The sequence below is a fragment of the Rhinatrema bivittatum genome, chromosome 1, assembly GCF_901001135.1.
Source record: "Rhinatrema bivittatum chromosome 1, aRhiBiv1.1, whole genome shotgun sequence".
Lineage (NCBI taxonomy): Eukaryota > Metazoa > Chordata > Amphibia > Gymnophiona > Rhinatrematidae > Rhinatrema > Rhinatrema bivittatum.
The window spans coordinates 615,842,145-615,854,875 of record NC_042615.1 but is presented as its reverse complement, the minus strand read 5'-3'; the positions used below and the strand labels follow the sequence as shown (position 1 = coordinate 615,854,875).

Sequence of the window (12,731 nt, the reverse complement as noted above, 5' to 3'; positions counted from 1 at the left end):
ACTATCTATTCTGAGTTTTTATCAGATATTTCTTTTGGAAGAGTAGAAATTTTCTCCTCAGTTGGCCTCATCCTCTTCGGGGTTATGATTTAGTGTTCCTCCATTCTCAAAAGAGGAAGATTCTATGGGGGGACATTAAGCTGGAACATTGAAGAGGATGAGGGCAACTAAAGAGAAGATTTCCTCTGTTCTGAGGGAAAAATATCTGGTAAAAACTCAGAATGGGCAGTGTTTGCTTCATTCCTTTCCAGTTCGTGAAGGGACTTCCTTGTATAATAAGAATCTACCACTTCATGGGGATCACTTCTCCTCCAGAGGCTCTTGGCTACCACAGACATCTTCAGCAGCCACGGACAGTCCACACAACTCTTCATTTCATTCGATAAGAATAGATTGGGAGTTGCAGTCACCAAGCACACGTCGTCCGACTGGCTGGCGGATTGTATTTCCTTCTGCTATGCACAGGCAGGCCTTCAGCTTGGAGGCCACAACAAGGCTCATTCTGTCAGGGCCATGGCATCATAGGTACCTCACTTGTGAGTGGTTCCTGTGGCCGAGATCTGCAGGGCTGCAATGTAGAGTTCTCTCCACACGTTCACTGCCCATTACTGTTTGGATAGGGATGGCCATAGTGACAGCAGCTTTGGTCAAGCTGTCCTAGAGAACATCTTTAAGTAAAAAAAAAAATCCAACTCTTCCTGCCTAGGGCCCATTTTTCGGGTCAGGCTGTCTCCCTCTGTTTTCCACAGCACCAGGTTCAATGTCTGAATTTACTAGAGTTTGGGAGCAGCCTGTAACTTGGTATTCATCCATGTGTGAGGACTGTCATCCTGCTTGTCCTAGGAGAAATTAGAGTTGCTTACCTGAAAAGGTGTTCTCCTAGGACAGCAGGATGTTAGTCCTCAGGTAACCCGCCTGCCACCCCGCAGATTTGGGTTTCTCCTTTGTTATTTTATTTTTTCATAATGCTATGTTATGAGACTGAAGGGGGACACCGTGTGGACGCATGGATAGTGGTATGCTGGGCATGCTCGGTGTGCTAGTCAAAGTTTTTAGAACAGATTACAGACTGTCAAGGCTTATCTCTGGGTCACTTCTGTTGAAGACCTTTACAAAACTATTTGGTTGGTAGTTCACACCTTCACATTCCACTATTGTCTGGACAGCATATCCTGAAGAGATATTCATTTTGGACAAGTAATTCTGCACAGCTTGTTCACCCAGTAGTCCACATTCCACCTTGGTGATGCTGGATTGTCTAAGTGTCTCTGCTGTACAACCCTCAGGTTGGGACTCCATATGCATAATGGCTAATTCATGTCTGCTTGTCAACTGAGAAAGCAAGTTGGCTTACCTGTAGACAGATGAATGAATGAGCCATTCATAATGGACCACCTAGCTAAAGCTTAGGCTTTTGAAGAGACTGAGGGAATCGCAAGGAAACGTGCATGCATGGGAACTCCCACATGCTTGGTAAAGTCTTCACTGAGCTCCTAGAGCTAGGTCCATGTCTGTGCCATCATTTGATAGCACCTACACAATATGGCTAATTCATTCTACTGTCTACGGACAATCCTGTTTACAGGCTAGCAAACTTGCTTTCTGAGACATGGGCATCTGCAGTCCACAAATACCTGTGGATCCTGAAGCCATCCACTCCTGTCAGTCTTCATGTCTCCCCATGTCATGAAAATTTGATGTTGATAGGCTACCAAATAAAGTTAAGGGGACTATCATACACCCTGACAGGGCGATCTCATAAACCTTCTTTTCCTTCGGAAAGTGGGCTAAAAATATCTGGTTTTGTCGACTCTTAAGTAATTGTACATTTCTTTTACAGCAACAAATAGAGCGGCAGCTAAAATGCTTAGCATTTCAAAACCCAGGTCCCCAGGTAGCAGACTTCAACCCAGAAACCAGACTGCAAAAAAAGAAAGCACGCATGTCGCAGATGAATGAGTTCTTTGCCACAAAGAAGTAAGAAAATGTAATTGCACATTCAGTACAAACATTTAACCAATTCTTTAGGAGGCAAATGAGCAAATATATCATATTCTTGTTTGGTATTGTTTAGCTCTTCTTGGAGAAGGAGATATTGTTATGGCAAATACAGTGTGGAAAGAAAAGCAGGATAACATACAATGGATACTTGAGCCAGCTCATTTTGAACTGGATTTTTCTGCTACAAATCAATAGAACTATTGTAAAGGCCTATAAAATTGAAAAAAAAAAAAAAAAAAGCTTTAGTAAAATTAGTGAGTGCATCAGAGGTTCCTGATGTCTTTTGCAAAGTGCATTTTGAAATGAAGTATGTTTGAAGATTCCAAAATTATTTTGGTAACTTATTCCATTCCGTAATGGGATGTTTATTCCAAATAACTCTCTCAGCAGGGTTTATAGGGAAGCAAGTAGGACACTATCTGGGCAGAGGGATGGAGTTAAAAATCCATGAGTCTAAATTAATATCCCTTGATAATATGAAATTAGTTTGGTAGCACTTAAAAGAACTCATTTCCTTTGTTTTATGGCAAATTTCCACAATTTAAGGCAGCAGTATTTTGGGCCAGTAACTTTTTTTTTTTTCCTTCAGCTGGTCCAAATTTTGCTAATAGATTTGTTGAGTCGTAGAAACAGATAATGTAATGGCAGTTCCCAGTACATACAGGATCAGTCCAGAGAAGTGGGTTGTGTATCCCTACCAGCAGATGGAGTCAGAGAACCAAAACTTTGGGCACTGCCATATATACTAGAGTGCCACCTGCAGTCCCTCAGTATTTCTCTGACTCCAGCAGATAGCAGAGATACACACCTGCAGTCTTTAGTTGAGTTGTTGTTTTTTTTTTTTTTTTTTAGTTAGATGGTTGGAAATGTTTTCTTTTTGTTGCAGTAGCTTCCTGAGGTGTTAGGCACCTTCGTGGGCCATCCCTCAGTGGAAGCCGGACGTCCAGGGGATTAGATATCCCTGGCTGGGTCTTGTCCATCCAGATTCGGTGGGGTGGTAACCAGGGGCTCCTGGCTGTTCTTCACCCAGACTGCTGCAGCTGCTCCTTCAATCCCTTCAAGGCTTTTGAGTCAGTAAAGTTTTATTAAAAAAAAAAAAGAAAAGACCTTTTTTGTTGAGCTGCCTACTGCTTTCGCTTTGAGGTAAGGAGTTGGTACAGGGGGATTGGGTCCCTTGCGGCCGTACAGGATGGCTGTCAGCGATTCTATCCTTCGGCTCCCGGGAATCCGGGCTGTCTTCGGAGAGTAGGGGTGAGTAGTGCCTTTCTGATTTTTTTTTTTTTTCTCACTCGTTGCTCGTCGGCGCACCAGAGTTGGAGCCAGGATCGCACAGCTTTCAATGTTCCTGTCAGCGGCAGCGCGCCTTTTTTGCTGGGGCATAATTGTTTTTGATTAGGCCAGCCGGAGGTTTTCCTGCGTCGCGACTGCGCGCATACCCAGTGTTGGGCCGAGCCCTCCTCCATCTTCCCGCGTGGCGGCGCGTTTTCTCCGCATGGGGCCTCGACCCAAGTCGCCATCTTGCCGCACATGCGGCCACATGCTGAACGCCAATTTTTTTGTGCACAGAGTGTGCACTGGGCATGGAGAGTGTCTCGGGCCTAGAGGATTCATCCCTAGGGGTGGAGTTGGGCGCATCTGGCCTGGACTCGCGGGAGGAGGAGCTCCCTCCCATATTGGCTCCAGTAGGTGAGAATCCCCGACAGGGAGATAGAGAGGGGGCACCGACTCAGTCTCCTCAGGGAGAGGGGGACCAGGAGGGGTTTTCCCCGGAATTTGTTATTTTAATGCATGAGGCCTTTCTGCAGCGGAAGCGCTCGGGCTGCAAATCGTCCAGGGCCGCGGAAGATGAGGCGGAGCCTCCTGAGAAGCGGGCTGATCTCTAGGAGGCTGACACTAGTCAGCCTCCTAGAGATCAGCCCCCTCCAAGTGTGGAGGAGGCCTGGGGTTCGTGGACCCAGGCTCCGGGATCTGGACCTTCTTCACCCTCGGGGGCGGATGCAGGGGTGACCCAGGGGCAGGCGGAAACGGATACCAATGATACGGATGCCCCAGACGTCTCGCCCGCTGAGGATGACGACCCCAGTGTGGTGCGGCTTTTTAAAAGGGATGAGTTAAGGCCTCTTATTCCTCAGGTGCTTGAGGTTGTGGGCCTCAAAGTTGCACAGGAGGAATCGTACAATGAGGGCGTGAATCCCGTTCTTGACGGCATTAGGGGTCCTTCTGCTTCCTTCCCTCTGCCAAAGAAAGTCCGAAAGCTGGTGACACGGGAGTGGGAAGCTCCTGATGCAGGGCTAAAGGTGGGCAGAGCGATGGCGAAGCTCTATCCCCTATCCACAGAGGTTTTGGCCCTACTAAAAATTCCTAAAGTGGACGCTGCGGTCACTAAGAAGACCACTATCCCTGTCACAGGGGCGGCCACCCTCAAGGATATGCAGGACCGGAAGCTGGAGATCCAGTTAAAGCAGGCCTTTGAAGTCTCCACGCTGAGCCTCCGGGTGCGATCTGTGCCAGTCTCATGCAGAAATCATGTCTGTGTTGGGTCTAGGAATCAACTGCCAGCTCCAGAACAGCTTCCAACGAGCATTGCATTCCGCCAGTTTGGAGGCAGGGATAGCCTATATGGCGGATGCACTGTATGATTTGGTGCAGACTTCGGCGAGAAGTATGGTGTGTCTGCTGTCGGCGCGTCGACTCCTCTGGCTGAGGAATTGGGTGGCGGATTTGTCTAAGTCTCAGCTGTGCAATCTGCCTTTCCAGGGCAAGCTCCTTTTTGGGGAAGACTTGGACCGCCTGGTGAAGCTGCTTGCGGAGTCCAAGGGCAATAGGTTGCCTGAGGATAGGCTATCCTCTAAGAAGACATTCCCTCCTCGGAACCGTTTTCGGGACACCCGGTGCTTCAGAACTAACAGGTATACCGCTCCCCTTGTTTCCAAGCCTGTGGCAGGCGACAGCAGTCCTTTCATGGGGGCCGCTGTCCAGGTAGAGATTCGGGACATCTCTCTGCGGGCAGCGGCAAAGCATCCCAATGAAGCCACAAGCACCCATTCCGGCGTTGAAGCTGTCTGAGGCAGATTTATTTATTTATTTATTTAAGGTTTTTTTATACCGGCATTCAAGAACTCGTTCTCATCATGTCTGTTTACAGAAAACAGGGGTGCAAAAATATAACCAAAAACATAAATAAACGTGGAGAAGAGAAGCAGTTACAATTAACAAGGGTTAATGAACTGGGATTGTAAGAAATAAAAGAGATAGAGGAGGATAATTATATACAAGTGTACAATGTAAATAAGGAGTCCTCTATATATACAAGAGAACAAAATAAATATGGAGTCCACTATTATCCAACCTTTACGTGGAATGGGCAAGAATTACCTCAGACCGGTGGGTCTTAGAGGTCATCAGAGACGGCTACACTCTGGAGTTCTTGCGGCCAGTCCAAGAGGTACTTGTGGAGTCTCGAGTGGCCTCACACAGCAAGTGCGATGCAATTCAGGTTTCTCTGCAACACCTGCTAGACCTCAGAGCGATGGTCCCAGTCCCGGAAAGTCAACAGGGCCAGGGAAGATACTGTATTTACTTCGAGGTCTCGAAAAAAGAGGGCATGTTTCGTCCCATCCTCGATCTGCAGAAGGTCAACCGGTGCCTCTGAGTTCCTAATTTTTGGATGGAAACACTGAGGACGGTGATGGCGGCGTTTGAACGGGGGAATTCCTCATGTCCTTGGATCTCACAGAAGCATATCTTCATATTCCTATCCGGCTGAGCCACCAAAGGTTTCTGCGTTTCAAGGTCCTGGGACATCTTTTTCAATTTCGAGCTCTCCCATTTGGTCTGGCGACAGCTCCTCAAATGTTCACCAGGGTCATGGTGGTAGTAGCGGTCTACCTTCGGAAGGAGGGGGATCTTGGTCCACCTGTACCTGGACGACTGGTTGATTCGCACAAAGTCTCGGGAAGACTGCGAGCGGTCGGTTCGCTTGGTGATACATGCGCTGGGGTGGGTGATCAATGTCCAGAAGAGTCACTTGGAGCCCACCCAAGATCTGGTTTATCTGGGAGCATGGTTCAACACCTTGACGGGGAAAGTGTTCCTAGCATCAGACTGGGTGACTAAGTTATGGGTCCAGGTCCAGTCCTTGCTCCAGAGACAAAATCCCATGGTGTGGCATCATCTACAGGTCCTGGGATCCATGGCCTCCACCATGGACTTGGTACCGTGGGCATTCGCTCATCTGCGGCCGTTACAACGGGCGCTTTTGTCTCTGAGTTTGGTATTGGAACAATTCCACTTGCCAATGCCATTGCTTCTGGAGTCCAGGGCCAGTCTGATGTGGTGGCTTTCACGCGCCAATCTGGAACGTGGGGTGGCTTTGGACACGCTGAATTGGCTGATAATTTCCACTGATGCCAGCCTCTCGGGTTGGGGAGCGGTGTGTGCAGAAAAAAGAGGGCATGACCTCGAACCTTCCGTCGCCACTCTGGTCGGCGACGGAAGGTTCGTGGTCCATCAGTCGTCTCGAGACCAGGGCAGTGCACCTGGCCCTTCAGGCCTTTCTACCCTGGATTCGGGGCAGAATGGTTTGAGTATTCTTCGACAATGCGACGACAGTGGTGTACATCAATTGGCAAGGTGGGACACGAAGCCCCGCAGTAGCGCTGGAAGCACACCTTCTGTTCTCCTGGGTGGAGCGTCAGCTCGAGGGCATTACCGCCTCTCATGTCGCAGGGGTGGAGAATGTGCAAGCGGATTTTCTCAGCAGACAACAACTAGACCCAGGCGAGTGGGAGCTCGCCTGGGTCCAATTGAGGAACTCCCCACCTGACACATTTGTGTCAGGTGGGGAGTTCCTCAATTGGATCTGATGGCAACGCGGGCGAATGCAAAGACGGCCCGCTTCTTCAGCCGTCGATGAGAGCAGGGCTCCGTGGGCATCGACGATCTCATGTGTCACTGGCCCACGGGAATCCTTCTGTATGCCTTTCCACCTTGGCCCCTAATAGATCGGCTCCTTCGCCGAATAGAACTGCACCCGGGTCAGGTGGTTCTCGTGGCACTGGAGTGGCCACATCGTCCGTAGTTCGCGGATCTCGTGTGGCTGGCTCTCAAAAGCCCATTGCGGCTGGCTCAACTGCCGCGTCTTCTCCGGCAGGGACCCATATTTTCGGATCAGGAGGATCACTTCTCTCTCGCGGCTTGGCTTTTGAGAGGCGACATTTACGCTTGAGGGGCTATTCCGAGCATGTCATTTCCACTCTCCTTCAGGTGCGATGTCCCGCCACTTCCATGGCCTATGTGAGGGTCTGGAAGATTTTTGAGTCATGGTGTGGTCAGCGTGAATGCTATCCCCTGACGAACGATATTCCTTGGGTCCTAGACTTCCTGCAGCAGGGTCTCGCTAAGGGGTTAGCGTTCAATTCCCTTCGGGCACAGGTTGCGGAGCCGGTGCAGTGGTTATCCACTGGCCGTGCACCCAGATATGTGCGTTTCTTAAGGGGGTCAAGCATTTACATCTGCCCGTCCGTTCGGTATGCCCGGAGTAGAGCTTGAATTTAGTTCTACGAGTACTTTGTGGTGCACCATTCGAGCCGCTACGCAAGTCTTCTCTGAAGGATCTGACTTTGAAGACGGTGTTTTTGGTGGCCGCTTGCTCAGCTCGTCGGATTTCCGAATTGCAGGTGTTGTCGTGTTGGGACCCTTTTCTGCGGATCCATGACAATCGCGTGACTTTGCGCACAGTTCCATCATTTGTTCCTAAGGTGGTTTCCACCTTTCATGTAAACCAAAAGGTGGAACTTCCAGGATTTCCACACTGGTCCAGGGACTCTGCCCAGGATAGGGACCTTCATCTTTTGGATGTCCGGCGCACCCTATTGCGTTATCTGGAGATTACTAATTACTTCCGATGTTCTGATCACTTGTTCATTCTCTTTGGGGGCCCAAAGAAAGGGGATAAAACTTCTAAGGCGACCATAGCACGGTGGCTCAAGGAAGCAGTTTGCTCGGCTTACATTGCCCGTGGTCGGCAGATTCCGGCGGGTTTTCGAACACATTCCACTAGGGCCCAGGCTACTTCCTGGGCAGAGTGTCAGCTCCTGTCGCGTCAGGAGATCTGTAGAGGCAGTGTGGTCTTCCATTCACACTTTCTCTAAGCATTATCAATTGGACGTTACGGCAACTGCTGAATCGTCCTTCGGGAAGAGTGTTCTGCGTGCGGGTCTTTTGGGTTCCCGCCCAGTGTAGGGTGGCTTGGGTACATCCCGCTTCTCTGGACTGATCCTGTACGTACTGGGAAAAGAAAATTGGTTCTTACCTGCTAATTTTCGTTCCAGTAGTACTAAGGATCAGTCCAGAGGCCCACCCCTTTCTTCAGATTCCAAAAGACTGTGTTGGCTAGCGTTTGCCTATCTAGTTTCCACAAAGCTCCTTTTTGGCAGATTGGTTGAGGGAGCAGTTATTCGCAGTTGGTTCATTTGTTTTTTGTCTTGAGCGATGGGGTAGTTGGGGTTTTATGCTAGCTACCTCTCGCTCCTTAGTTCTGTTATCTTGGGCTTGGGTAATGGGTACAGGACAATACTGAGGGACTGCAGGTGGCACTCTAGTATATATGGCAGTGCCCAAAGTTTTGGTTCTCTGACTCCATCTGCTGGTAGGGATACACAACCCACTTCTCTGGACTGATCCTTAGTACTACTGGAACGAAAATTAGCAGGTAAGAACCAATTTTCTTATAAGGACCATAAGGCTCATCTAGGGCTCGATGGAAGATGCACTCAGGAGAGTGCACATGTTCACCTGCAGTTAATTCACACATTTTTGTGCGTTAACTATACTCCCATGCAGCAAGGAGAGCTGCACACAAAAAGACCGGTAACATTTCAGCCCACGCTCAGGGACGCAGCTATTTTATAACATACGCACGCGTTATAAAATAGCCTGACCATGCGCACACACGTGCGTGCTCAGTTTTGTGGGTGAACGCTGGGTGTGCAAATGCTGCTTCTACCGTATAAGTGAAGTGATTTTTAAAAGACACATGCGCCAACGCCATTGCCTGTTTTACCAGTTTGTTCGCAGTTTGCCAAGTTAAGGCAACCTACCTTCCCTAGTTTAACACCTACCTTCCCCCTTGTAAGACCCGTCTCTTAAAACACCTCTGATCGGTTTAGTTTTTTTGGTTTTATAAGTTACATGTCATCCATAGCAGAAGTAAAGTTATGCGGAGCAGAAGACCCTGGCATGCGCCATTGCGCGTGTTTACACGCTAATTTAAAGTTAAAATGCAGGATCGCCCATGCCCCATCCAGACTATGCCTACACCCGCTCCTTTTTTTTTTTTTTACTTTTTATTTGTGCGCACAGTGGCAAGTACACGCGCGTCTGGGCAGCTTTTAAAATCTGCTCAGTGCATGCCGGCTGGACATATTTGCACATCTCCTAATTTTGGCATACATCAAACTTTTAAAATTCACCTTTAAATGTGCATTTAAATTGCATATTGCTTAGCGCCCTCGCATGCAAATCCCATGTTAGTGAAGATATTAGCTCCCATCCCCCAATGCAGAGAATTCACTGGCTTAACATATTTTTTAGCGCTGGAAATTTTACACTTGTTCAGAGATGGCATAAAGTTTCCAGCACTACTGTAGTCTAGGGGCAGGAGCAGGAGTTCTGGTACTGGGACCTGTAGTCATGATTTATGTGCAGAAAATATGCTTTACACACACAAATTATGGTTTCTGCACTAAATATGATTTATGGAAACAAAAAATTTTCTGCACTGAATTTTTGTATGTATAAATCCTGTCCCAGAGACTATTTCTGCCACCTGAGTTAAAGTGCAATCAGCCTAATATGAGCACATATTCTAACTCTCTGGTTTGTATGCACATTTTTGTGTTTGCACAAATTTTTAACTCCCGCTACATTAGTATACTATTTGCTTAATTCATCGGGAGTACAATTTTTTTTAGCACCGGTATGCGCTAAATTTCAGTACACAGTTATAACACAGGGTTTATAACATCACCCCCCTAGTTTGCCTAGTTTAGCTCTGGTTGTAATTCCACAGACCACAATTTATCTCTGGCTTTCCCTTAACTTCTTTGCAGCTAAGGATTATCTGGTGCTTATCTAATGCTGGAATTTTTTGAAGGTGTGAATCAACATGTGATTAGGGGTGGGCTGGTCAATATAATATATCTGAATTTTCAAAAGGCATTTGACAAAGTCCCTCATAAGAAACTCTTCAGGAAATTAAAAAGGCATGAGAGAGGTGCCAGTGTCCTGTTGTGAATTGGGAACTGGTTAAAAGACAGGAAACAGTCCAGATAAACTTAAAGGACATATGCAAGTAAGTTTACCCACATATCAGTCCAGCAGTTTTATAACAAGCTGTTTCCATGTGTAAAGCACCATTTTACTTGTGGGAAGTGTCTTGAAAATTACCCTCCCTAAGGGCAATTTTCAAAACGGTCTGTATAGGTATCAAATCCGTGGGTACTGTTTACCTGCATATTTTATCCCAAATTTTTAAAGCTGACTTACATGTGTATATTCCCTTTGAAAATCTGCAGTTCCTGTTCATTCCCCAGATCAGTCCAGGGTTTTGCATACCTGACAGCAGGTGGAGACAGCAAAAGTTTCACTGATACTACTACATAACCTAGTGTGCTCCCTGCAGTCCATCAGTATTTCTCTGTCTCCAGCAGATGGTAGATGATGTAAAACCTGCAGCCTAGAGTATAGAAAAAAAAAGAATAGAATATTTCCTGGCTTTTCCCAGGGAGTTGTTAGGTTTTGGTGGGGGCCATCCCCCTGGTTTGAGGTGGACAAGCAGGGGGTTGGTGACCCTTTTTGGTAGCTCGATTCATGAGGCAGCATTGAAACCCGCTGGCAGCTCTGCATCTGATCAGTCCGGTGGAGCAAGGAAGTATTCCTTTTTATTTTCTGTCTGAGGTTGGAGCGTTAAAATTTGTTTAAAAAATAAAGTGGCTGCCTCGCGGTTAGCTGAATTCGTGGAGTCTATTCACTGCAGCGATCTGGGATGCAGAGCTGTTCACCAGCTTCCCTTTTCCGAGGCCAATGAGGCTGTGTGTGTGGCAGCACATGACCCCAGAACACATAGCAATGGCGCTTGGCAAGGCTTGCTATTCTTGAGGGGGATCACGGTTGCGGCTCAATTGCTTCGGCTTGTGCTCAGTTTGTGTTTTGGGTGGGGAAGGCACTTTTGGACTGCCCAGCGCTGCTGCTAAGCGTGTTTGAGCCCCACAAGTGTCCAGGTCTGCCACCATAGATTCCCCCATCAGCGTGGGAACAGTGGCCAATTTGAATTCCTTAGCAGGGCCATTTGAATTGGTGGGGTAGGCAGGGAGATCCCCACCTCAGTTGTCGCCGGCTATACCCGGCCCCGGGGAGGAGCATGGTGATCCAGATTCTGATGACTTGCAAGCATTTTTTGCACATTTTGTTTTACTCATGCAAATGGCATATTTAACAAGAGGACAGCAGGGAGATATGCACCTTCAGTCCTGGTCTCGGTCCACTGTTGCTCCTCGGCAGTAAAAAGACCCATGCAAGAAAAAGAGAGCGATCATAGAGTGTTCAGCATGTTTTGGGTCTTACGTCTCATGCAGGTGGTCCAGAGGGGGATACTGAGGACTCTGATGCTATGGCGGGGGATTCCCCGGGAGCAGACCCAGTGCCTGATGGGACAAACCTGAGCGGGGAACCAGAAGAGGTTCCGATGGCAGAAAGAGATGACCCAAGGTGGTGTGCCATTTTAGCAGAGAGGAGCTCTGGCCCTTGATTCCACATGTACTTCAGGAGCTGGGAATCAGTTTTGCAAGAGGAATCTGATCTGGAGGGAGAGGATCCCATATTGGATGGATTACAGGATCCAGCAAAAGCCTTTTCCTTTCATAAGTCAGTGAAGTTAGTATTTCGGGAGTGGGACACTCCCGAGTCCGGCTTAAAGGTTGGCAGAGCTATGACGAAGCTTTATCCATTGCTGGAAATGTTGGAGCTTTTGGCTCTTCCTAAGGTCGACACTTCAGTGTTGGCGGTAACCAAGAAGACCACTGTTCCGGTAGTGGGGTCTGCTGCTTTAAGAGAAGTGCATGATTGCAAGTTAGAGGTTCACCTCAAGAGGATCTTTGAAGTCTAGGCCCAGAGCTGTGATTTTTAGCAGTTTTATGCAGAGGGCATGTCTGCATTGGGTCCAGCAGTTGTATGAGATGCAGGCTACGTCAGGTGCAGCATCAAAGCAGGCTGAGCATTTAGAAGCATATGGGACGATGCCTTGTATGACCTGATCAGGACATCCTCCAAAATTGATTTCTGCAGTGTTTGGCCAGACGATTAATGTGGTTACAAAACTGGTTGGCGGATATTTGGTCCAAGTCTCAACTGGGAGCCCTTCAATTTAAGGGAAACTCTTATTTAGGGAGGACTTGGAATAGATAATGAAGCAACTAGGAGAATCCAAAGTGCATAACTTACCAGAGTACAAGCCAAAGGGCAGAAGATTTTTTCCTGCTCGTGCACGATTTTGAGACAAAAAAAAGATTTTACTATTTCAGAACCTCAGAGGCAGAACACAGCAGGAGCTCAGTCCTGGGGACAGACCTTTCAGGTGGTCTGAAGCCATCCCGCAACAAACCTGGTCCAGGTGCAGGAGGTGTGAAGTCCTCGTGATGAGGTGAGGATGGTCCACTCTTAAGTTCCGTCTG

At 48.0% G+C, this 12,731-nt stretch overlaps 1 protein-coding gene across 1 annotated transcript in view; it reads left to right on the top strand.

The window, feature by feature from the left end:
* The window catches only part of ARL14EPL (ADP ribosylation factor like GTPase 14 effector protein like), a 50,577-nt gene that overhangs the window by 30,747 nt on the left and 7,099 nt on the right, over positions 1–12,731 (top strand). Inside the window, exon 3 of the mRNA XM_029586137.1 lies at positions 1,841–1,977. Within this exon, the coding sequence (XP_029441997.1) occupies positions 1,841–1,977 (137 nt within the window). The remainder of the gene's footprint in view (positions 1–1,840; positions 1,978–12,731) is intronic.